Here is a 27156-nt window from a genome sequence, read left to right as displayed (position 1 = left end):
TGCTCCAGAAAAAATCTCACTTATCTAGAACTCATTTGTGTTACCTAGAATCCACTCATGACCATCAAGTCTTCCATCACATGGCATTTATAAGGTCTTTCACAAAAAGAAGCTTCTCTTACATAGCACCTCTAAGATGATTGATGCATTTATGAGCATTGAAATAGAGATACCTGTGGCAAAATACCTTCACATTCACATGAAACAGCATTACCAGCAAATGACTTACTAAAAAGCCAGAAGTTCCATCCAAAGAGAAAACTAGGTTGCAGCAGATAGATGCAGGGAGATCATTTACACTGCTACCGATATGCTATTTGTTTCCCAGTATTGTTTGGTAAATAGCTTATCAATTGTAAGGATTTGCAATACAAAGCCTCAGCCTAGCAAGTTTCTTTTAATTTTTAAATGTACATCATTTAGTTCTACAAATGTTAAAAAAAAGAAACAACAACCAAAATGTTTTACAATGTTTTTTGCTCTTATAATGATCAAAGCCAACTTGATTCCATAAAATTTGGTATGCAGTTAATGTAGCCCAATAGTTTTTGATAATGCAAATAAAGAAGGCTGAGACATTTAGCTCTGAGTCACAGCATGTGCAGTTACTGCTCTCTACGATGAGTTACTACACACACTGCATATAGGAAGTGTTGCTACAGATTACCAGTTAAGTACACATGAACATAGTTCACATCCAAATGACACACTGCCATGGGTCAGCCCACTGTGCCAATTTTTGTTGCTGGGGGACAGTTTCGCTTCATTTCTTAAAGTACTACTTCCCCAGTCACTAGGTGCAAGGCAAGGTTAGGACTCAGATTACAAGCAAACAAGGAAACTTGAAAGTAGAGACTTAAACTTTAAAATCATTCCAACCTGTAGCGCCAGGTTTCCTGTCATAATCATAAGGTTAGCTTAAGCTTTCATGAATACAGTTGCACTAATACACTGTGGCACACATTACAAAATGTACCTACGTTACTTTTGAATTTCCTTGGCCTTGCCAATATTTCACATTCTCCACATCGCTAAATAGTAATTATTCATATGTTGTTGATAATCATTGTACAGTTACGCCATAGCTTTACAATACCGCCCGTACTATGTCACAAGCATTACAGATCCTATAAAAAAGCAGCCCCTGTAGTGGCATACAAGAATAAATTAACCCCGAAAAAATTTAGTATTACCATTTATTGGTGACAAACACTACGTTTTACTTACATTCCATGGGGAGAAAAAATTCCAGCGTAAACAATGAACTGAAGCAGTACTTAACTTGCAAGGCTATCGTGCTTTACCTGGACCATATGCAAATACTTTATTGCACACAGTTCAGTGCGCAATAACACAACATCAAAAGCAACACAGTTTATATATAAACATAGGTAATTTTTTTCAGCCCTACATGGAGATGTAATTAAACAGTATAAAGCACTCAAGGAAAATCAATCTGCAGTTTTATACATTGAGATCATATCCTGTAATGTAGTGAGCTGTGTGTCATCTATACACACAGTCTTTAAAACACAGATCAGAGATCACTTACAGTCACGTTGCATTCAAGTTCCCATACCCCTAACTCAACAAAACTAGAAATTAACCAAATATGATCAAAGTTTAAAATTCCTGAAGTGTTATAATTCATTCAACCGTTGGATAATTACACCAGGTTTGCAAAAATACTGGAGTTCTTAAAAATGGTGGGCACACAATTTGTTTGCAGAGAAACTTGCTATTTCAATAAAAGCAAAATAACCACATACATGGATATGATCTTCCCAAGTTAGTTCACAGATAACATGTCAGTCTCAGAAGACAAAGTTTCTAAACTGTGCTATTGTCCTAGATACAATTAAGAAACTTTTAAATGAAAAATTTATAGTGTCATTTCAATCAAAACAACATAATGAAACTAAAAATTTATCACTGTTTGAAGAAAAAGCAACAGTTATGATTTAGACACTACAGTAGGTTGTAAAGACTGTAGCACTCTAAAACAGGTTACATTAATAGGAAGCATTTGATTTTCTCTGGTGCTTTCATGTTTGGGTCCAGTCAAAAGCCTTTTTAGGCAGTGCTGTCCAGTGTTTGTCCCAAAGTGTTTGAGTTCGCCGGTTTGAGAAGAGGGTCACTTTCCATTTCTTGTTTCACACATCTACGAATGAGGAAACATCTGTTACTTACAGGATAAAGCACCACTTCCTCTAACAAGACACTTCTAAATCTGATGCAGAGGACTTAAGGTGCAGATGACAATCTGCTTACATGCAACCGGCCTCAATTTTTAATCAATCAGCATTCTGCTGATTCAGTTTTTTTGGTAGCTTGTTTTCTAAATGACAGAACAAAAAGCCACTTTATTTTTTCTGCTAAAAGACAAATTTACGACCCCCCTCCCCTCCCGCTCCCACACCACTTATTATGCGAGCAAGCTGTGAAATCTAAACAGAGATTACAATTTACACGCAGGAAATGTCTAGAAGCTGCTCTAATACTTAAACCCACAGAAAAGCATCACATCATTTACAAATACATGTAACTAATTTAAGCAGAGATATCACAGTCAAAATTCCTGTGTATCACAGCCATCACATTTTATCCACTTGCTCTAGCATTAAGCTTAGTAACTTGCATTTGACATTACAAGAAAATTACAAGCTGGATCATAAAACCTACCCTCTCGTCCTTCTCAGGAAGGTAACAGCCCTTGGTATTTTAACTTCTCTGGCAAAGAAAAAAACCCTCATATTTTATTTGTTTATCTTAGGGTTACAGGTTTCCAATAATACAAGGGAAAGTCAATGGGTCACACTCACACAGACATTGGTCCATTTCCTGTTCTTGGCATCTCTGTGTTTTGTTGGTCCAGCTCAGAGAGCAACTTCAAAATGTTCAATGCAGCCTAAAGAAAAGAAGCAACATCCAACAATCCAACTGGAGTTCATTTCATTAGTTTAGTGAACTGGGGACTGCGATTCAAAGTAAGCATTCTAATTTCGGTAATATATTTTTGAATAATCAGAATTATGGCAGAAAATATTAAATGGTGTAGAATTTGATCTTACTATAATAAACAACAGAATGGTACTGTGGCTAGAGGATTCCCACAGCATCTGTTTTAGCAACAGGGAAACATTAATTCAGCAGTACTATTATTATCATGGGAAAAGACAGAATTATTAACGGCTCCAACTGTACACAGTACTTGGGTTAAGAACCAAAAAGTCCTCCATAGAATAAGAAAAAAAGAAATGACTGAAGTATCAGAGTACAAACAGGGCACACATAACTGCATAAAAGAAGTGTATTTTGTTAATGTGGCTAATGCAAAAGTCATTTCCTTTAAGAACTGAAAAGATTTCTCAGTTTTGTTCAGATCAATTTCAGGCGCACATCTTCAAAACACCCAGTTTGTTATGGTACATTTATTAGTGAAAGCTGAATATCTGAACATGGGAATGCTCTCCCATCAGCCCAGGATTGTCCTCACATCTACCAAATCACAATGGTTAAGCTTGAATGCTGCTGTCCTTTTCCCTTCACCTACTACACTGATCTGTGTGCTTAGTCTTCCAGGAGCTCTTTACAGCAGGATATAGAGATGGGCATCAAAACTAAGTGACAAAGATCAAAGGGATCTCTAACAAAATATAGCTATTATAATATTATTGCAAAAAAACCCAAAATATCGAGTCTAAAAATCATTAAAACCAGTTTTCTTACATGCATTTACATATTACAAACTCTTACTTTAGCCTGTGGTCTAGTCACCACTAGACACCAAAGGAAATAAACTTCTGCCAAGAAGTACTTCCTGTAAACCAAAATTATTAGCATATATTAAGCATGTTAAAGGTTATTTAAATTAGATGTTGATATTATTCATCAGTTATTTCAGCAACCCGTGATGTATTTGACTAAAATATTCAGGGAATTGTACAGCACTTAATTATTATCTGACAGTAATGGAATCCTGTTCTACCTGCTGTATTACTTAGCTTATTGAAGACAAAAAAGAAAGCATTTCAGTAAAAGTCATCATACCATATCGTGACAAGACTCTACATCCTTTCCAATTCCATGGCTGATCAGTGGTGGCTGAGAGGAACAGTTTATAAGAGACACAAACTCATTCTTGTTATTTTTTGGAAAGTCTTTATATTCAACCTGAAGAAAAGAGAATTATTTAGTTCTTTTCAGTTAGTCAAATATAAGAAATAATACATCACAACTACTAAAGATTATTTGCCCATATATGAAACCAAACTCTACTTTTACTCATCACCTGTCAGCCAGCAGAACCATTTACTTCTTTTACTTCAGTTGTAACAATAACTGTGAGTAATCACAGGAGCTGCAAGCCTTCTGGATTACAATTGCTGCATAATGATTATTTCTAGGATTTTTATTCAACTCACTGCTACCTGAATTTTTTTCCTGTTACACTTTTAAATTGACAGAGCTCTTATTATTAAGAACAATATCATTAAAGTATCAAGATAGGAAATTAAATGTGATTCTAATGAAAGGGACTAAAGTAAATGCACCATAAATGCACAGTTTATGGCAGTGTGAATGCATCAAGTTTTCAAAAAAACCCTCCTGAGTTCACATTATGTTCCCACATCATGACAGAAAACACTACTTTCATTGTTGTTCTTTTCAGAGGCCTACACACCAGCACTGAACTCAGCCTGAGGATGTAGTATATAGTGCATGTTTAGCAACAAAATAATAATTAAAAAAAAGCTGTAAAAGTCAGTATATTTTGTAGGTGAAGTGTTTACATGAACATCAGTCACCAGCAGAACTAAAATGCTTTAAAACAAGTTGCATCAGTTTTGATAGCTCTGGAAGAACTCTTGAAAACTGAACGTTTACCTGGATTCCTTGAACATTGGAAAGATAGTCCAGCTGTTCAGAGGGCCTGGTAAGTGGTCCGTGGGGCACATGGCCTGATGAGTTGTTATTTTTTAATATGGTCTCAGCAGTAGGAGAAGTACCACCATATAATAGCTCTCTAGCAATCATTGCTGTTACAGTGGCCTTGGCAGGATTTGGGGCTGCCCTACTGAATTCTTTGGTGTGGTGTCCTTGACTGGCTCCTACAGCTTGTGCAACCTCAGGGACCATGGGAAGAATTCCAGCGGGAAGCTGCTGATGACTGAGATAAGGCATCCTAAACTCGTCTTCTTTATTACCTGAGGAGAAGAAAGGTACCACCAATACAGAGCTTGCTTATTGCAACTATTCCTCCAAACCTGGAACGCTAACCCCAGGAGACAGAAACTGCATCACTTTTCCAGGGAATCTGCTCCCATCCTCACCTGGACTGTGTATCAGAGAAACTTTCTCCTAAGTCAAAGAGACTGATCTCTCCTCCTCTCCCTACCTTTTCCTCACACAGAAATTGGCCCAACACTTCTGCTTATTACAGCATGTTGAATGATGCTTTTAAGGGACAGAGAAATGCAGCAGGGCTGTGCTTCTTTCAGTAAGGTTACTTACTAGTTGAAGTCTCTTCAGAGCCCGGCTCGAAGAAAGTTACTTTTCTTCCATCACCTGGTTTCTTCACTGGTGTCTTAGAAATAAAGAAATGAGGTCAAACAATATGCCTTTAAAAACATTTTTTCCCCTCAAATGTTAAAGACTTGTCAAAATTTTACTGAAGAATTACGATTCAAATGTCTCTCTACTCTCATATACCTATAAAGAAAAGACAAGTTCTGTGATTCTTATTGAATGAATAAAGCCATCTACAAGTTACTCAAGTTTTATTAGGAATGCAGCTATTGAGGAGTAGATACCATTATTAGCCAGTTAAAATAACATTCATATTGCTGGTAACAAGCATTGGAAACAAGTGGACACACATGAAAAAGAGGAAACAAGACTTGATATTTTAACTTCACATCTGCTGAATCAATAGGCAAGAATGCAAGGCTCTTTCCATGCTAGGAAACCCACTGGAGAATAAAATCTGTTACAAACTTGTGACTGAAATTACTGATAAAGCTACCCACAAATTCCAATATACAGTGTAACCCACATTTTTGCCAGTTTCTAAGACCAAATGCATCAAATACTCATACTGAACCATTCCCTGGAAAATACATTTAAACTGAGCCTTCTGATGAGACTTTCATTTGCTCACAGAGTTGAATCCCTGATGTTTCCAAAATGCAGTTATTTAGAGAAGTCACCTCAATAGAATGCTTTCCTGACCACTGCAGAAGGCATGACTTTACTATACCCTTACTGCCTTGCAAAGCTGCTATTGTTTAAACTCTGTGGTCAGCATTCAAAGAATATTACCTTCTCTTCTGTCTTTAATGCTGGTTTTGGAGGCTGAGGTTGAGGGATCTTGAAACCTAAAATTTCCAACATATTTTCTGCTGCATTGCGTTTAGCAACCTTTTTGTTTGTGCCCATTCCTTCGGCTGTGTGTACACCAACTTTCACCTGGACAAAAGAGGAAGAAAGAGCAAGCAAAATCTTAAGCTTAGGATTGAATCTTCAGATTTGTTCCCTGTTCACCTGTATTCAGTTTCTCAAGCTGAAGTTACCCGTTTAGCAATTTTTCCTAATGTACTGGAAAGGAACTAATTTTTCTGCTTTTTCCAGAATATAAGAGGGCTGGAGGACATCATTAGTAGAGACCAACAGATAGTCAACATCAGAAAACTAACACACTATTAGAATTCACAATAAAGAATGCAGAAAGCATTGTACTGCAAGGCAACACACAGGAAGGAAAAAATGAAGAATTAATTATCTGGTGGAATCTACTAATATTTCTGTAATAAATTCAATACAAATTTGCCTGTAATCCTATCCATTTTGAATATCATCATCACACTGTGATCACAATAAGCCAACAACAACAACAAAAAAAAGAAACATCACAGCCAAGCAACTAATTTTCTCAAGTCAACATACAAACCTGCATAACAAATTCCCTGCGTCTTGGAAGACCGCGTTCTGTGATGAGCATGTACTCTGGTTCCTTCTCTTTCTTGGCCTGCTGTATCTGGGCAAGTCTGCTAATGGGATTCATGCCTTGACCATATTCTGGACTTGTCTGCAGCTATACAAGAAAAATGTTCAGAATATAAGCCAAAATTAGTGAATGTGTAAGTCAGGAAAACAAAGCCACTGAACGCATTATTTTCTGAATTAAAAACAAACTAAAACCAAAATTACTTAACAAAATGCCACTGCAGCCATGGAGAAACACCCAATTTATTTGGCTCTACTATCACAGTTGACCATACAGAACCTACCACTGGAAACAGTTTCAGAAATTCTTATCATATGTTGGAAAGGAAAGGATTGCAGGAGAATTTGTAGAAGGTAAAAGTCATGCAAAACCCTGTGCTAAGGGTTGAAAGTCTGAGCATGTTTTTTAGGTACCATTCACTCTTTTACACGGTTTCTCTTTCATCCTGAATTTATTATGAACTGTTGTAAAAATATTGACAGAAGCCCATTTGCTCCCAGTGGGAGCAAAACATTCTTTTGCAGCATCAAACTGATGATAAATGTTATGCAATCTAAGAGTGTTTATAATTGACTAAGAAATGTCTGTCGTGTGATGATTTACAGCAGTTAGATTGCCTCTTACCTTCACTATTGATTTTGTTTTCTTTTTGATTCGTGGCTTCATTTTCTCAACCGTAGGAAGGGGCGGCAATTTTTTCAGTTCTTCTAGGACTGCTATTGCAGCATTTTTCTTTGAGATCTTCTTGCTCTTTCCTTCACCTTCACCCATGAATTCTCCAACTGACACCTTGGTTACAAAGCTCTTCATATGGGGAGGGCCACTTTCCTTGGTCACCTGTTTCAGAGGGAAAAACTGAGTGAAAGCGTGATAAACACTTATTAAAAATGGCACGGTACATTGTTTATAGCAAAATTCTCTCAATCACTATGGATAAACAGATAGCAAATTTTGATAAAATTCATAAATAGACTATTGAAATAATCGTCTAATAACATAATCCCACCCAAATAAATCCATGTTAGAAGACCAGATGCAGCAAGCCATAAACATTATTTACATATTACAGTCATGAACCCATCTTGCTTATTTACTCCTTCAAAGTGACTGTTCTATTTCACTGTCAACTTCCATGCAGATAACATCACCTCATACATTATGTTACAGTAACAGAACATCACTGAGAAGGTCATTACTTGGGATCCAGCAATTTAACTCAGAGATCAGTAATTCTGGAAACATTTAAGTGCTAGCTGCTTACTACAGATTTAGTCTTAACTCCACTCCTAACAAATCATGCTTCAGAACATTCAGAGTCAAAAGATAAAAATGAATTGAGAGCTTCCACCCACAACTGGCTTTTTGTGACAGTATATTTTTACTGGTGATGTTCATGCCAATCTGTAATAACTGGAAGATTCATGTAAAATTTCATAGAACAGTTTAAAAAGCAATTTAGTTGCACACAATTACATTTTCTTATTGTAATCATTCATATAATTGATTGAAAAGTTATTCTGCCAGCTCAGGAAGGCAACACAATAAATTAATATTTTAGTGCAATTAAGATGCTCCTATTGAAGCTACTGATTTAAGGTAACTAAATGATCAAGGAGGGGCAAAGAGGCAGCAAGCAGCCAGGCCAAAGGGAAAGGAAAGTAAGATGCACATGAGGTCACCTCATGGCAAGAAAAGAAACCTATCTGTGAGATTCTGCAACTTGCGGGTAGTCCACATCAGTGCTCAGTTAAGAAAATACTTCCATAAATAAGCTCCTTCAGAGCATGTTACTCCCTTCTGCCTTGACTTTGTGCTCCAGTGTTCTAATCTTTCATGTGGGGTTGTGTTTCATTTTATTTTTTTTCCACTGTAATACTGATATAATAAAAAACAAAACTTGGAGAAGATTGCACGGACAACCACAGCATAGCTGTTCACTCATGCTATGATTTTAGTGCATGACTTGGTGAACAGGTGGATTTCTTTCATCACTTAACCTTACGAACTCTGAGACAATCGGGGTGACTGTCAAAAATGAACATGTACTCACAACTAACAAGGCATGTTTAAGTCAGTTGTTTGGGTTACCTAGAAAAGACTCTACTTAATGTGTAGCCTTAATTTTCTAATGAAAACAGATCTAGAGCTTGTAAAATAAACATACCTCAAAATTCACAGGCAAGTTCCTTTTAAGTGCAATCTCAAAAACTTGGCTTATTTCAGATTTATTGAGATTTTCATCATCTGGTTCTTTTCCGTTAACCTAAAAGAAGCATACTCTATTTAAAATAAAGATCCTATTAAATTGAATTTGATTAATCCAACCAGTTTATTGAACTCTCAAATTGTTTAAGTAGCTTAATTTTTACTGCCCTTTTACATGAATGTGCAAAAATGCAGCACACGTACTACAGACCTGAAATTTAGGAAGCTCTTTTAAGGTGTATGGGTAAAAGCTAGCATACCTCCTTATTCTCATGTGCTCATGATAGGAGAAAAACTATAAATGGAATATGGGCCAATAGGTTTAAAATCTATCTAAAGATCAAGAAATTGAAGCATTAAATGAACTGCTTTCCAAATGGAAGTACCTTTATGAAATACAGTTTTCATATGCTGATTGGACATTTGTACCAAAAGCACTAAGACAGTATCAGATAAGAGAAAGGCCAGAAAAAATGAAGATTCTGAGAATGGGACCAATGTGAATAAAGGATGACTTATCAGACCCTGGCACAGAGCTGTCATTCAACTTGCACTCTTTCAAGTTCTTCATCTACGACTGAGGAGCATACTGTCAGAAACTTGCCTTAAATCAAATACTGAACATCTCTGATATCTTACACCTTGCTAGAAGGACAGCAGTGCCAGGTGGAGCTTACCTACAGGCACCTCTATGTATCTCCTCATAAAATTCTGATTGTGATTCCAAAAATGTCTTCACTGATGTTGGTATCAACATGAACTAAGAGGCGCGATAACAGCAACAGAGAAATTTTAAGACTAAGTGTTCAGCAGTGATATAGTAAAGATTATGATAAAGATGAATAGCAACAATTACACCAATTATATTAAACTGCAATACTGGTTGTGCAACCGGCAAACCAAAATGATTTATATATTTTATTGAAGCAGCAGATATATGCTAGAGAGCTTTACTGATTAAATCTAGTTTTGATGGTAGCAAGCATCCTCAGTACCTGTTACTAACAAGTTAGATCAGAACATGAAGGACATTTATGTTTGATTCCCACCATTTAAAGCAGCCTCTTCCAATCTTTGAACAAAATACATACTCTCCTTCCTTGCATCCCATCAGATTTTATGCGGTTCCTATGATAACACCTGATATTTTTGATCTTCCAATACACAGAGCAACCTCCAGGTCTGTGAAAACCAAGACCACATGATGGCACCACTCCCATAGGAGTAAAGCACACTGCAGCACACAAGAAATGCAGGCAGGACCTACGCTCCAAGAACCACAAGATACATCTCATCAGGAGGCACAGTGAGGGTAAAAGATTGACTAGTGGCATCAAAAATCTCCACCATCATATTCTAAAATCCATTTCTAATGCAAGTGGTATGTTAGAAATGAATAGTATCATAATCCCAGAAAAAGTATTTGAACTCTTAAGGGCTTATTTTATTAGTGCGTTACAGCACATTACTGACAGCATTGATAGGAATGATCTGTCACTGACTTTACTGTAGAAACATTTGCACAATCACTTTAATTACAAACATCTTTCCCTTCCTTGTAATCCCAGATACATTCCAGCTTGTGAAATTCCCACATTTTTCCTTGCCAAGATGACCAGGGCCTCTCTTCATTGGATTACTTTTCCATTTAAAACATTTCCACAACAAAACAAAGATACAGTATGAAATTACCTGCTCTATTACTTTTGTATATTCTTTGCATATTTCAAGTCTGTTCAAATGGTTTACAACAGGTATTTTTCTCAGTGTTTTTATTTAAAAAGAGTAAATTAATATCAAAACAGACTACGGCTCATTCACCAATTATTTTGCCTCCACTTCAATTCCAGAACAGTTTATTTTATAAATCAAAGATAATCACACCCCCACCTTCTTCCTCTTTCCCAGCAATGCTGAGGCAGATCATCTATAAAGTCTGCTTTTAAAGTATCTTGCACGTGTACATTCCTCTCCAAGGAATCCAGGCCTCTAAATTAGAATGAGACCACAAACAAACCTCCATTTTGCTTTTATCAAATTATTAGATCCCCCCTCTATCAATTGAAAAAGTAATAATGAAACAAAAAAAAAATACTATAGATTAAGAAGCTCCTAAAGAACCTGAAAAAGTAATATAATCCTTTAAAAGGGATTCCGCCTTTTCTAGGAAGTCTTTCAACACATAATTCCTCAAGGATTGCTTACAAGCAAATAATGAAAATTGCTGATGAGAACTACTTTGATTGCAACAGAGCTATCAACATTTTCTTCCGTGTTAAAGTTATAAAGAGCAGCTGATATTTAACAGATAAATAGAAAAAAAAACAGAAGCAATTTTGGTTTTAGTGTTTTCAGGCAAATGTTACAATTTCTGCCTGAGCACTGCGCTGGAAAACATTGCTTTCCAAGCTTTAAATCTGGCCTTTATTACTTCTGTCTCTGAATATGCAGTTCTGCCTCCTTGTCAGTGTGTCTGAACTCCAGTCAGACTAATTTAGGTTGGAATGATCCTTTGGAGATTTCCTACTATAGACTCCTGCTCAAAGCACAGACAACTTAAAATTAGATCAGTTGCTCAGGCAGTGCTCTGGCCAGCTGAGAGCAAATTTTATCACAATCCTTCTGCCACAGCTTCCAGATTTGTGCTCTAAGAAGGTACGGTAAATGGTTATGCTTTAAGTCTACTCATTTTACTCAATGATTTATTCTTCAGTATTGAATATTTTCTGGCTAAAATTAGAGGAGCTCAAGGTTACACATTTTATACATAGACACACGCTAATGGGATCCATGAAAATTAAGCATGTTTAAAAGAATAATTACTGACAACATCAAGTGACAAGTAGAAGCATCAGGACTATGTCTGCTTAGAAAAGATCTTAAATGCCTTCACTGTGTGCACATGTAGTGGAATCTCTTAGGATCTTACACTGCTGCATCCTTCAGCAATCTTGCCTCACTGAACAGCATTCACTTAGTGGTAAAATACTCCTTATTTTCTCTCCATCTTGTCTGGTGCAAAAAAGCTGTTTCAAAGATAGTAACTCCCTCAGACATACCCAAAGCCGTAACATTCCAGAATCTCAAATATTAATGAACTTGGTACTGAAGTACTAAATTTAAGATCTAATTTGAGTGCTTTTTGTAAAACAGTATTCTGTTCAAAGGATTGCTCTCTTTAAGCACAGCTGTATTTCTTTATGTTCACTTAGTAGAAGTCAAGCATAAATAACTGAAAATAAAAAGACAAATCCATGTTTCTTGTGAAAGCGTACTTCAAGTGGCCCAGCATATGTATAGCAGAGTCAAAACACATTCTGTTCTATTCATAAAATAGTTCTCTGTTCTTGTAATCTCTTGTATAACTCACAATAGCAATTTCCTGGTCATGTTCTTAAAATAAGCAAACAAGAAAAGGAACCCTCTAGGTTTACTTCCCTCATTTCTCAATTCACACTATTTACACTGGAAGAGACAACCATGTAAAGAATACATGATCACGTGGAAGTACAGCATGTGTTGTGAAGACCATGTTACTCAGCTTTAAACACCTTTACAAATACTCGAAAAGTCACTTGCACATAAATTTTTCTAAAGAAGTGAACAGAAATGACTTCAGTTGTGATCCCATGATTTTCTGCAGAGCTGGACTCCTTGTGTCCAGTACACAAACTTCCACAGACAGCAGGTTGTCTTTTAGGACGAGTGCAAAAAGCGATTATTATGGATCAGTGAGAGAGAATGACCGTACTTAGAAATCTGGGGGCCTCCTGTGCTGAAAGAAAATATCTCCCTCAGGCTTGATCTCACTTGCTGAAAACCCCCAGCTTGTCCCTGACCACCCACACTCTGACCAGCTCCATACATTTTTAACTCAATATCTGTTGGCTTCACAACATATTCTCTGGGTTCCCTCACTAATTTCTGGTAATTCCCACTTTTTAAAAAATCTGTCTGAGACTCCTAATGACATTCTTGCCTAATTGCCTGCTTTCTTTTTTTCCCCTCCCCCAGTCAGACTCTGTAACCAACAAACTCCCTACACTGAGAGCTTTGGGTAGAGAAGTCACTCAGCACACATGGAGAGGTTGCACAAAGTCACCTCAGATCCAGGACCTCGTGTGCACACAGTGAGACTTCCCACCTAAGCACACTAAATAAAAGAAAATAAAATAAAAAGCGGGGATCTTGGAATGAGAAATGTCAAACAACCATAGACATATGAAGGGACACAATTTTGCTTCTTATTATTTCTATTAAAAATTGTGCACAACTTCACTACTTCCATGAACTTCCTGTGGGTTCTTCTTTATGTTCTGTTGTTCGTTCTGTAATCACACAGAAATTTTGCCCAGGAAGGAAACCTGTGTCTGATCCCTGTGTTGCCTGTACTGGAGTCTAACTGCGCGGCTTAGATTTCTTCAGAAGTTTGCATACTATCTGTACCTGATAAGATATTGCTTCCTATATAAGCTCTGCTGTTTATTACATCTGACAGAGGCCTACAGAACTGCTGTGGAAAAACACTGCAGCAAAAGAATTAATAAAACTTCATTTGGGAAATTTCTAGTTCTATAGAAAATTATTACTATTTTAATCCAATTGCTTCCAGTGACACACGTACATAAACATTCCTACATGGAATTTAATTACATAATACAATCTTCCTCTCAATTTGGAAAAACATCTACAATAATCTACATCTACAATGTAGATAAAACATCTACAACGATCTTAACAATTTATGCTTAAAACACTTAATCCATTCCCACCTCTGGTTTCTCAGGCAGGGGCTCATTCTGCAGAACTTTCAGTGCTTTAGCAGCTGCATCATGCTTAGCAGCTTGTCTTGTTCTTCCTTTCCCATGGAACTGTTGCCCCCCAATTGAAAGCTCAACTTGATAAAGTAAAGGCCCAACAGGAAATGGGTAAAAGTACCTATAAAGAGATAAACGTCAATAAGTAAATAGTTTGGCCTACAAAGCAAATCTACAGAAACATATATGTGGAAGAATCCCTCAGGTATCAACAATCACTACTCAGCACATAAGCATGAGTATTAAAAAGCCAAATTTTAAGTCTAAAAGATTTTAGGGAGATATAAGTAAAAGAGACTGTTAACGATTCTTGTTGTACAATATTTTATAACAAACTAAAACAATACAACGATGCTTTGACAAAGCTGTTAGTCCTGCAAGCCTTGAACTCTTCATTTCAGTGCTCAGAACATACTTTATACGGAATCCTCAACTTAAACAGTTAATTCTAAAAAAAGGCATCTAATTGTTTCTACACAGAAGGGAAATGCAAGAAATATTAGGTATTCCCTTCATGAAGCCAAATATATCTGAGTGTCCTTCAAAACACTTCATCACCTGGTTCAGTTCCTTCACATTCCCCTCCCCCCAAAAGACAAAACCATGAAGACAAACTGCAGTTTTACATGGAGTGTATTTCTCAAAACCTTTTTGCCTCAGACTGTCTGTCTTTCAAGCTGAATTCGTGCTTAAGGGACATTGCATTTTCTGATAGTTTTCAGATGACATCAGATGAAGAGAGAAGTTCAAAGACTGCAAAACCCAAAAATTAAACAATACATACCGTGGAGGATAAGTACCACCTCTCATTGTATAGTTATAAGTGGATCTCATCCCTGTATAAGGATCAATAGGTTTATACAGAGGTTTCTTTCCCAGCTTCATGCAAAGTGCATTCAACTCCACTGTAGGGGTTACACTGTCTAAATAAAAAGGAAATAAAGGGTTGTCCAACTGTCACTAGAGCCTGCAGCAATACAAACTCTCATCCTGTTTCCTAACAGAAAAGGAAGACTAGATTTTGCCATTTCATATTTGGAAAACAAAGAAAATACACATGTGATGCATATTAAATTACAAGCCTAGATCAATTGTGCCAATTCTCTTATAATTATTTTTTTTTTGGGGGGGGGTGAAGCTTTGTTAAGCTACAGGTTGATTTTCACAGCATAGCTAATACGTTGTGCAGAACACCGATTTCTTTTTCTAAACATCTTTTGAAACTAACAGACATGCTACATATATCTTCTGCTTCTGTTGTTTACTAAGAACGACTGAGTATTTCTTCTTGTATTCAACAACTAACAAGGGCTTTTAATGACTCTTCCCTTTCAAACTGCAATCTGCCTTTTGACAAGGAAGGTATATTGCTGCTGATGGCTCTAAACATTTTGCTCCGTGCCGACTTCATGTGGATGAATAACTGACTTAACATTCTCATCTGATAAAGAACAGTCACGTAAATGTAAAGGAAAGTTTTAAGGGCTATACCTGGATTCTTGCCTTCACTACGAGATGGACGAGCTGTAGGTTTAGGGAACTTTGTCCCTTCCAAGGCTTTGGCAGCTGCTGCATGTTGCGCTTTTTTAATACTAGTTCCTTCAGCTTCCCAGTGCTGGTCCCCAAGAGTCAGCTGCACTGTAAACACCTGAGAAATAGAGAACATTTCTTACTATGAGTGGGTTCAGAATTTACAACATTTATTAGACTGTCTTCCATGGAACTGCGAGTCTTTTACTGATGCAAAAGTTGAGAAGACAGTATCCAGTGCTTTCCTTAACTACTATGTCAACTCCACATTTTAAACATTTGGGACATCTACAGGATATCCCTGATTACTTACCCAAGAATTTCACATAACTGCAGCTAGCACTAGCATGCATGTTGCACAAGATCATACAGGCTATCAAACAAAAGAGGCACTGCATACAGAGGTGACCACAACATGGATAGATAATATGTCAACATCCATCAGAACAGCTGCCTTGGAAACCAGACCTTATTCCACAACAACTTGCTGATTTGACACCTTGTTTTTTTAATAAGCTGTATTTACCAGTAGTTTGAGGAATGATAAGTTCACATTGCACTAAAAAACCTCCTGCATGGCCCCAGGTGAGTGCAAACCTGTCTGATTATAGAGTAATGGTGTGACACTTCTCTTTACATGAGATAAGGAAGGATATATATTGCCCTAAATTTTCACAAATTAATCAGACAACAGAAAGCCAAAGTCTCTCTGGTAATTAAATGAAATTTAATTTCAATCAGAATGAAAACAAGTGAACAGATGCTCTCGATGTTATTCCATTACTTTTTGCAAAGGCAAACCTTGCCTGCTTTGCACACTGAAGCTGACATTATAAATATTTGGGTTGAAAGATTTTAATTCTCAGCACTACCCACATCAAAGGCAATTCCTCTAGCATACAACACTAACACTGTTCCAGACAACACCTTAAGGAGATGGTGTCAGATTAAGTAGATGTAGCCCAGGCTGATTTTCCTTGCACGCCTTGACCTCAGTAGACCTTTCAATAGAGACCTCCAGTGAGAATTAAAAAGCTTAATAGCGTTAAAACTCACATCTTCATTGTACTTTGAAGTAGCACAAATTGCTTCGATATTTACTGTATCTCTTAGAAATTCTCTCTCTATGGGCAAACAGAACACTAAACAAACTGCATATGACTGGGCTTTTAACACACAATCTTTGTACAGGATTGCAGTGATATCGGATGAACACCACATGCTGGCTTGTCCTAGGCATTTCCATAATCCCCACCATTACAGACCAAAGATTCTTTTGCGAATGTAACTGTTTTGTACCAGATGAATGTTCAACACTGTTCAATTGTACTGTACTTCAGGCATCAAAAAATACATACTAAAATCTGTGTTTTCCAAATACCCGAAAATTAGGAAGACGAGCTCGTTTGATTTACAACTAAAGGCACATCCTTTGCTTTTCCACTAAAAAAGTACAAGAACAGAAATGAGAAACTTATATGAATAGGTACCTTTGAATGAGCTGGACCTTGCTCACTCAGAAGCTTATATTCAGGCTGAATCTTGTTGAAACGGGCTAACTCATTCACAAGACACATTGGGGTTTTCTCTTTGGGGTTTGCCATGTTAGAAGGAGCTGAAAGATTACATAAAAGCAGATAAATGAACAGGTAGCAATGAAATCTACAAACATTTTAAATAAGAATCCTACATTTTCTTAGCATTAATACACCCCAGAAATACGTTCACTGGATTGGACAGTTCTGGTCATTAACCAAAACAGCAACAGCACATTCCCTGAACAACTTTGGGACCTCCAAACAGTGTATGAAAATGTGAAGTATTTTTCAGTATTACAAACAGAACTCCATGCAAAGGAGTGCTTCTGTCTGCCTCAAGACAGACTCCTTTCAGCGTGGAGCAAACATTACAAGCTGCTGGAGTTCAATAAATATTACTTTTACAATATTCATAGGTCCATAAAGTCAAGAATAGATATTCTATTAATGATAATATCTATTAACCGATTCTCAATCTCACCTGCAGCTGCATTGGTAGATGTAACAGATGCAGAGGGTAAAGCAGAATTTTGGATAGGTCTACCTGCATTTTCAGAGGGCAAAGAACTAGTAGTAGAAGGAATACTCAGTGGCTGTGAAAGAGACGGGTTCTTATTCAATATTTGGCTCCCTGCAAGGGCAGCAGAAGGATTCTGAATTTGAACTTGAGACATGTTCACTTCCAACCAGAGCAAGTTACTGTAGGCAAACAGTTTTGAATGCAGGCAAACTCAGTGCAGTGGAACCGAATTGCTGACCTAAAACGTAAAGATGGAAGGAGAAAAGTTAATATAGAATGTTTAGCATTCTCTAAATAACGACCTGCTGAAGTTATTTCTCAATTAGCAAAAAGGGGAGCATTAAATCAAGCAGCCATTGTTCCCATTTGGTATGCAGTAACTCTCAGACATCCAGTCTTAATAGCACATTTAAATCTCTAAACGTAGTGTAAGAGTCTTATTTATGTTTGCTTATTTAACTTCCTGACTCTGCTACAACACTGAGTCACCTTACAAAGCAAATCCCATTACCTAAACTGATAACCACTGCTTATACAGTGAGCGTAGAGCAACCCACATGAACAGGTTACACTTCTTACTATTTCTAATAAAAACAAAAAAAGAAAATGAACTTGGAAGGACAAGGAACAAATGAATCCTTTATGGAGAAATTCTTCAGAATGGGTCCTTTTTTTTTTAATAAACATGTACTTCTGTTTTTTTTCCAGGATCATTAAACAGAACAGCCGATCGTTTACAAGGGAGAACAACTGATGTGTAGCAGAAAAATGCTGAAGTAGCTACTGGTGGGGAAAAGAAAGAAGGTCTAAGAGCTTATAAAGTTTGTAAGTAACACACATTTTGAAGGATACTTCTACTTGTGTCACAAAGTGTCACTTACAGTTCCAAGCTATCAGTTTAGAGTTACTCAGCCTTACAATCCTGTAAACAAGGGTTGAGTGTGTTCATAGGCAACACGTTCATGGAAGAAAAGAAACGCCTCCAAGCAATGTACTTGCAGCAGGCATAGTGCAATACTGTGATAGGTCCTTCCTCCACTGACAAATTAGTGTTAGATTTCTCTTACACATGGATGCAACATTATCTTCGTGCTCAGACAGTTAAACCTAAATATACACCAGGAGGTTGCCAGTTTGAGGCTATCTTTGCTGCCAGAGCTCAGCTGTCCATATCCACTTACCATCCACATATCAATTTGTTCAAAATAAATTTCACAGCCAAGTAAATACATTTTACACACAAACGCACACACATGGATGCACACACTCATCTGCCACAGACTTTATTATTAAAGCATCAAACAAAGGGATTGTTTTTTTTTTCCCTTGACATAATTGCAGATGAAGGGTACAAGTGAAATCACTGCTCCAGATACCACCGGGGAGCTCTTAGTAGCAACACAACTCCACAAGTGCTCCGTAAGCCTCAAATGTGAATGGGCTTTCCCAATGTAAGAGGAACAGCTGTGAGCCAGACTGAAGCTTTTAGTCTGATACTGAAAGAACAATTCAGAGGGGAGAACTCAGGTAATGCCCCCATACAAAGATTTTATCTGGTCAGAAAAAAAGCTACAGAAGGCAACACATACAAATCAATCTGCCATCTGGAATATTTTAGCTTTGAAGAACTACCATAAACACATCAGGCTTACCACACTGCTGGCTGGGTAGCTTTGTTTTTCACTACACAGGAAAATTACTTCAGAAGGCCTCGTTAGTTCACAAGATCTATTACGTTCCCTATACTCAAAGTAAACGCTATATTTGACTATCAAAGTGAGCATTAGGGTGCCTTGTAACCGTGAAAAAGGCACTGGGGAATCCTATCTGAAGGAGCTCAAAGAAACTGAAAGACAAGGATCAAAAATATGTAGACTAAGACTCTGGGGTAATCATTTTCTAATAGCTAAGTTCCATTCCCAGGAGTGTTACTAGAAACTCTGAACATACTCAAATATAATACAATTGCCACAAACGAATCCATAATCTCGTAGTCCTATAAGCAGTGAATGATTATTTACTGCTGAGGCGCAGCGTATCTCAAATGAACTGAAATTCACCAATTTATGATCCCCACAGTGTTGGGTTTAGAAGTCAGTAACAGCGGGATCTTTCGGATCAGGCTGGAAAGGAAGTCTGGAACGTTTTGCTCAGAACTCTGCCTAGAAATGCTTCATTTCTAAAGCAGGACATTATTCTTGTCCTTGCAATCGTGTGTTTGTAGGGAATGTGGAATTTCAACATCAAATATACATATACTAAAGTTGTTTTCTAGTCAGCTATCACACAACACAGAGAAGAATCATATACTTTCAATAGTAAAGGGCTGCTAAACAAGCATCTCATCAAATCCATATCTGGCTAGAAATCTGCAAAAGCCTTTTGTTTTAAGCAGAACCGATTGCTGATAGTTTAATTCTAGAGCAATTTTTCTATTTTCTATTTAAAATTTGCACATAAAAACATTCCGGCTTTCACTGTCGTGTCACAAATGAGTTTTGTTCTATACTGTATTCAATTTCTCCATTATTTTTGTGGTGTACTGAAGTCCACCTCTTACATTGCTTTTTCTCAGAACTCACTTTGTGGGTCCATAAAGCAATTGTATAAACTGTGGTTGGTGATTAAAAATGGCATAAAAGCACAACTCCTCATTCCAGAAACAGCTTAGTACGGGATACTTTAAACCACCATTCTGCTACATGTCTCAGGCTCCTGGATGCAAAGAAAACTGCTGCTACTGCAGAACACAAACCAAATTCTATCAGCCTATCCACAGAACAGCACAGACATTCTACAACCACAGATGTCAACTCACAGCAACTGTTTCAAGGATGTCAGTATGTGCTTTAGAGCAAAATCCAACATTATTCTATGTAAAGAGAGAAGACTACATTCAGCAGTTCAGCTTTAAAAATGTCACTAACTTCTACAACTTATTCTTCCCTTCATCCTATTTCACTCTCATGATACTAGGCAAACCTTAATGCTGATCCCTCTTTCTTTTTTTATTCCAAGAAAGAAAGGCCCCAACAAGAATACTATTAGTTCACTTGCTATATTTACTGTAGAATACTGAGGAGCCTCACACCAAGACAGTCTGGACTGTTTTCTATCCAGATCTCACTCTATCATGAGATGAAGTCATCCAGTCCAAAAAAGCTTCTTTTTGAACACCTCTAACTAGAATAACATTCAGGGCAAACAATTCAGGCACTATTCACAAAATCTCTGGAGACTTAAACTCACATCCTAGTGCTTAAAACAACAAAGTTTTGGAAACCAACCCAACTGAGAATAGGCTTCAGCTGTTCACATTCCACAACCAGACAAAAAAAGGTCACTGCAGACACATCCATCGCTCACGACACGTTTGTTCTCAGCGTGGGAACAACTGCCCAGCTCCTCTGACAGTCCGGCTGCTTGGCCGTGTATGAATGTGGCTTTGAAGCACACCTCCCAGAGCTCACCACACACCCTCCTCCAGCCTGACAAGTCAAAAATGGGAAGAGTTCAGCCTTCCTGTACCTGCTGGGAATCCAAAGACTTCCAGGGGAGTTGGGTACCACAAGTTTCAGCACAGCTTACTTCAAGCATCTGTAAGACGCCAATAGTCCCACCCACTCTTCTTTGCAAAATACTCTGCAATTACATATGTAACCAGGATTTGATGACCAAAACTACTGTACAAATATTTGGCCTCTGGGACTATTAATATAACAAGAAAGAAAACACTCAATGGGATCACGTGAGTGTTCCTTTCCATGACTCATTCTAAAGGTGGAAGCAGCAGCAATGTCTAACAGAACTGAAATGTTAAGGAATCAATCAGTTAACCTTTACTTGAAACAGAAATCTGGAGCCTGCAGAACACCCCATTAGTTCAGGGTTTATCCCCACGACATTCAAGTAGCTGAGAGCTGAGCATGCCAGGCGTTTTCCACAGCTGAACAGAAATTTATTACCAGGGAGACAGCTAAAACGCTGTGACAATAAACCTCTTCCAATTGATGTATCATTTTAACCTGTTGGCACTAAGTACACTTAATGCTTCTTTCTACATCAATTGGTACATCATTGACACACTCTGGTTCTCTGATTTCCTCTTCACTCACCGATCTGATGTTCTTATATTCCAACCAAAAAATAGAATCAACATCCAGCAAGTTATCACCCATTCACAGCTATTTCAGAGTAGATTAGATTGAATTTAGGCACTGTTTCACAAATTCACCTCCGCTGTTGGCAGTTAACACATCTGGTGACTTGTAAGGCTTCACTTTACAGATTTCTCATAGTTTTAGACCCTGCGTAGCAATTGACAAGACCACACGCTACAAGTTGGCATATACAAACATATAAGGCCAGGCTGGATGTGGCTCTGGGCAGCCTGGTCTGGTGGTTGGCGACCTTGCACATAGCAGGGAGGTTGAAAATGGATGATCATTGTGGTCCTTTTCAACCCAGGCCATTCTATGATTCCATATTGTTTTCTTTAAAACAAAAAACATTTAGCTCCCTCCTACAAGCAATGTCAAAGCACACTCTGACAAAGCAAATTAAGACTTTATTTCTAATTTCTCAGTTACTTGTGTTGCACATAGAAGCCAGAGGGTCACACAACAGACACTTCCTGGGGATCATCACACTTTACCACAATGTGAGCTTTCTTTAATATAATGCAAGTAAAAAGTAAGAAACTCGAACGTTTTAAGTAAGTTTCCTGTACCTTTAGAAGATCCAGACAGGGGAGATTTGGATTTAGTTGTGAATGGGGTATTTATGATGGAGAATCCCTAGAAGAAAAAAGAGAGAGTTAGCATTTGGCTCCACAAAAGCCTACAGCAAACATCACAAAATGATTTCCCTCAGACAAAGAAAACCAACCTTGCTAGAAACTTCCTAATCTTTATTAGGTGCTAAATATGAAATCCGTCATTTGCATGGACTGTTCTAAATAGAAATCAAAACATTGTTTTATTCTGCTTAAAAATATAGCACAATGTGTTTAATCCTTTTCCATGACTAATGCCAACTGCACACGGGTGTCCAGTAGTGTTACTACCAGCAGCACAGCGGGTAAGGTGTCAACCTTGGTTAAGATTAGAAGAGAAATGGGATGCACGAGGTCTTCAATTAACTTGAGCTGTTTTAAAACCCTACAATGAACCCTAGAGCTGTAACCAGTCATCAGCAGTCCCTGAGAACAGATGAGGATACAGAAAAGGCAAACTCCATGCCTGCTTTGTAAAGAGCAACCATCATCCTGAAGCAGAACAGCCTGAGAAGCAGCCCGTGACTCCAAATCAGTGTCACTGAGCCCTCAGCTGGAGCACTGCATCCACACCGCATGGGTGCCACACCTTGAGACAAATAGGGACCCGGTTAGCAATAAATAATAAAGCAGGCGGCACTCTGAGCTTTAGAATAGTATATCCTATAAGAAACAGGGATGGATTTGGGCTCACATATGCTGAAGAAGAGGGGCTGACAACAGCAGCCCACAAGCACAACACAGTTCTTGGGGTGGAAAGGAATAATCTTTCTCCACGCCTCAAGTGACAGAGCAAGATGTGGCAGGCTTAAAAATACATGGAGATAGAACTTTCTAATAGTAAGGCCTGCAACGCACCATACCACTGTGGGTGATGGAGATGACTTGTTGGCAAACTTGAAGTAATTGATAAACACACAGTTGGAATGAATGCCTCAGAGCTGCCACTGCAAACAGATGCAACGTGTTGCTGCTTCCCTGTATCACAGGGACCACACAGCACAACCCCCACCAGCACCAGTCCTTCCCCATCATTGAGGGGCAGCAACTGGAGCTCAAAGATCAGGTCTGAAACAAGGGGATCTCACAATGATCTACCACAGACGTGCTCCGAATGCCGAGAGGCCAGATGAGAACACAACAGAGAGCAAGTTCCCAAAGAAATGTATTTTGTTCATTGTCAGCAGCAGATGTGAAGGTGTTCTGTTCTCTGGGACGTGCACATCTGGGGATCCACACGTAACCACGTGCCATTATTAAGCTGCCTATCACAGGCATATCCCATTAAAACCTTCTGTGCACCAATTCCTGAGGTGCCAGCAGCAGACGGGCTTTTTAGATACAAGAGCAGAGGGGAATGAGAAACACCAACAAAACCATCGGGACACAAATTACAGATTGAGATGAGCAGCTAAAAATTGTGTCATAGACAATAACCAAGAACGAGTTTTGCTACAGAAAACGAGGATCTAAACTAAAAAATTCTTTCTGAAATGGGATGTTTCACGACACAAGGCACCTTAACAGCTGCTGCCCCTTCAGTTGAATAGCAAGGGTGATTAATTTTCCTCATTACTGACAAGTTGTTCACCAAGCAGGGCAGTTCCCTGAAATGCACGAATTCAACAGGGACCAGAAAAAGCCCAAGCCTGAACTCTACCATGGGATGCAAGTACCAAGGTGGGACCCAGACAGAACCCAAACAACACCCCATGGGACACACAGCACTCACTGCCTGCCCCCTCTGGCACTGCACTCTCTCACTGGGGCAGCCCAGCCCAGCACACACCTACGGTCACCTACAGCATGCAGGCAGAGCAGAGCAGCCGCTGGTCCAGCCACACTGCCACCTGTTGCTTCAGACTGAGGAAGGCTGCTGTGCATCCATCACAGCTGGGCAAAATAACATTCAGAAAACCTCCCTTCCTCCAGCCTTTTCTAAAGGACCTTTAAATAACTCAGATATGGTGGCAGAACCTCCTTGTTTCGTTGCATGCTCATTTGGGAGCACCGAGAACACATCTCCACAGATTCCATCAGGTTTGCTGAGATGGTTCATTTCCTAACACAGATCTCAAAACTGCACATCAGTAGCTCTGTATATATAGCACAAAAACCTAGAGCACTTGGCTCCTGCAACAGCATTAACAACACTTGACCATTTACAACCGAACTGTAAATAAATACACTCTACCAATACAGATAAACAATACTTCAAGCTTTATAGACCTGAGGCTATTTACACAGCACGTAAAGCACAGCTGAGCAGCGCCTTCATCTTCAACAAATCTTTTTCTATAGCATCTGGGTAGGACCATCCCAAACCAGCACTCACTGATGAGAAAGGTGCTGGTCTTTCTAAGAGAAACCTCCATCAGACAGAACAGTTCCAAAGCAATGGTCATGAATTAGAGAAAGCTGATGAAAAGCTACAATCTGAAAGTAAAACCTGAAGGAGCAGAAGGGAGCTGACAGATGTGCCCATAAACCAGACAGCTCCAAACAGTGCAAAAGAATCAAGCAGAAAGCGATGAGGCGATCACCAACAAAGATGAGCGCTCACTCACGTGGCTGCTTCCAGCTGGGTGGTGCTGTCAGGAGGTGCTGCACTTCATATTTGCTTGTTGCTCCCAGAAGTACGACAGGCCAGAGAGCCACAGATACTAATTACAGCTCACATGGTAACCACACACAGATCTGCTCCGTGGCTCCAGCCACATCTCTAAGAACCCTCATGCAATAAGGAACCCCAGCAAGGATTCCAGACAGCACAATTTTAAAACAATTGTGAAAGTCCGTGTTGTCCTCAGAACAAATCACTGCTTTTTGGTGAGATACGGAATACAGAGCATGGATTTCTATTCTGTTATGGTAATCACACTCCAAATTAATGCCAACCTATGAATACTTTAATTTTGCCACCAAATACCTCAGGTGTGACAGTGAAATCATGACTGATGATAAACGTTATGAAAGAGAGAGTCTACTTAAAGTAATCACAAAGAATTGTCATCTCACCTGGTCTGGTGGTTGGCAACCCTGCACATAGCAGGGGGGAGTGAAACTAAATGATCGCTGTGGTCCTTTTGAACCCAGGCTGTCCTATGATTCCGTGATAAACACCTCAGAGCAGCTTTGAAAGGAAATTCTGAGCCAATATCAGAAAACAATACGTGCAGAAACAATATTACCCATTTAATCCTAAAGCTTTCATCAGGTTGTGATGGTCACCTGGGTAAGTTATGACAGCTACCACCTCCAGAGCAGCCTGAGCACACAGATTTGTTGCTTGGTACCACGATATCTCATTTGAGATGATAAATGGACAAATCAGGGAACGCTCTGCTCCATCACAGCCATCGCTGTGCTGTCAAAACTCACTGGGAAAAGGTTTTTAGAAAGTAATGATCTGTCAGCATGGACGGAGCAGCTGCGCAGTGAGGCTGTGTGTCATCGGTAGGATTTAAGAACTTCTTTAAATATACTGTCCTAAAAGCAGGCAGGGGCCTTCTATGCAAGTATCTCATTTCACTGCTATTGATACACCTCGCTGCCTATCAATTCCCAATGACGTTCTTCCCAGGTTTGCCTTTAACCTGTCAGAAAAAGGACAAAAGAATCCCCAAAATACAGATCAACCAGAAACGGCTGTCACTGCTCCCAGCGACAGCACCGCCCCGCAGAGCACAAACGGAGCCGAGCCGTGCAGCTCGGAGCAGAGAGCAGTAAGGATGCGACAAGAACTTGTTGCTAGCGCAGCTCCCGAGAAACTACGTGACGAGAGCGAGGATCGGGGAAGCAGCATTGACCGGGGGGCAGCCAGAGGAGGCACGGGGCCCGCGGTCAGCGAAGCAGCGCTGCCAGCCGCCGCCTCGGGGTGCGCGCTGCCATGTCCGCGGGGAGGCTGCGGGCTGCCGCGCCGTCCCTACACCCACCGGAGGGATCGGGCGGCTCCTGAGGAGCGGCACCCCGAGAGCCGCGGCTGCTGCCCTCGCTACGGGCACTCCCGGAGCCCCCGGCTCACGCAGCCCCGCTCCGAAGGCAGCCGCCGCCGCTCCCACCGCGCCGAAGCGGGACAGGGGCGGGCCGAGGGCAGCCGCCGTTCCGCCCGCTGTCACCCCCCGGCGTTACCGGCGGGCAGGGGCCGGCGCCGCTCCCGGCAGGGACCCAACGCGGCTGAGGGGCGGCTCGGAGGAGCGGCTCGGAGGGGCGGCCCCGCGGCGCGCTCCCGCCACCTGCCCGATCCCCCCCCGCGGCGGGGCCGCCCCCGGCAGCTGGGCAGGGCCCGGAGCGGGGCGGGGGGGAGAGCGGAGCCGGGCCCCTCCCCAGGGCCTCGCTAGGCCCCGCCGCCACCCCCCGCCCCGCTACCGGGGGGAGCCCGGGCCGCCTCCCCCTCACCTGGCTGCCTGGGCTGCGGCTCCCGGGCCGGCTGCGGGCCAGCGGGCGGCTCAGTCCATGGGCCGGGTCCCGGGGGGGGGGGCCGGGGGGCGACCGCGGCGGCGGCGGGAGGCGGCGGGCACAGGGCAAACACTAAAGAGAATGAGCGGGGCCAGCTCCGGCCGGGGAGGAAGTGACGCCACCGCGACGGGAGGCGGGGGAGGCGGGCGGCCAATCGGGAGCGCTGGGGGCCCCATCGGGAAACGCCCCTTTCCGCGCTTTCGACCAATGGGCGCGCGGGCCGGCGGGAGCGCCGCCTCCTTTGGGGCGACTACAAGTCCCGGCGTGCCTCGCGCCACGGCCTTAGGCCGGCTCCGCGCGGTGAGACT

At 40.2% G+C, this 27156-nt stretch overlaps 1 protein-coding gene across 7 annotated transcripts; it reads right to left on the bottom strand.

The window, feature by feature from the left end:
- Nucleotides 1-381: 381 nt before the first annotated feature.
- Nucleotides 382-26928, bottom strand: STAU1 (staufen double-stranded RNA binding protein 1). 7 transcript variants are annotated; one of them, XM_072349794.1, is made up of 17 exons: nucleotides 26789-26928; nucleotides 22346-22412; nucleotides 17578-17854; nucleotides 17049-17173; nucleotides 15520-15676; nucleotides 14813-14951; nucleotides 13984-14149; nucleotides 9171-9269; nucleotides 7631-7861; nucleotides 6950-7093; nucleotides 6322-6468; nucleotides 5515-5587; nucleotides 4888-5207; nucleotides 4051-4173; nucleotides 2823-2908; nucleotides 2683-2730; nucleotides 382-2161 (listed from the first exon to the last, which is right to left on the bottom strand). In XM_072349794.1, the coding sequence occupies exons 3-17, from the start codon at nucleotides 17768-17770 to the stop codon at nucleotides 2074-2076; spliced, it is 2139 nt and encodes a 712-aa protein (XP_072205895.1). In that variant the 5' UTR covers nucleotides 17771-17854; nucleotides 22346-22412; nucleotides 26789-26928; the 3' UTR covers nucleotides 382-2073. The 7 variants fall into 7 exon arrangements, with proteins under 7 accessions (XP_072205895.1, XP_072205901.1, XP_072205896.1 ...); XM_072349800.1 differs by having other exon boundaries at nucleotides 2683-2725; XM_072349795.1 differs by having other exon boundaries at nucleotides 7631-7843.
- Between the last annotated feature and the right edge of the window lie 228 nt (nucleotides 26929-27156).

The sequence above is a fragment of the Excalfactoria chinensis genome, chromosome 15, assembly GCF_039878825.1.
Source record: "Excalfactoria chinensis isolate bCotChi1 chromosome 15, bCotChi1.hap2, whole genome shotgun sequence".
In the NCBI taxonomy this organism is placed as follows: Eukaryota; Metazoa; Chordata; class Aves; order Galliformes; family Phasianidae; genus Excalfactoria; species Excalfactoria chinensis.
The sequence above is the reverse complement of the archived record's forward strand: the minus strand, read 5'-3'. Positions and strand labels throughout refer to the sequence as shown.

What these genes read in the sequence shown, in the direction of transcription:
- STAU1 (XM_072349794.1), bottom strand. Translation starts at nt 17,770, where the DNA reads ATGTCTCAAGTTCAAATTCAGAATCCTTCTGCTGCCCTTGCAGGGAGC. An exon ending in TAGTGAAGGCAAGAATCCAG is followed by an intron (nt 14,952 to 15,519) that starts GTATAGCCCTTA and finishes CTTTTTATTTAG; the next exon opens with ACAGTGTAACCCCTACAGTG. An exon ending in GGAAATGGACCAATGTCTGT is followed by an intron (nt 2,731 to 2,822) that starts GTGAGTGTGACC and finishes TTTCTTTGCCAG; the next exon opens with AGAAGTTAAAATACCAAGGG.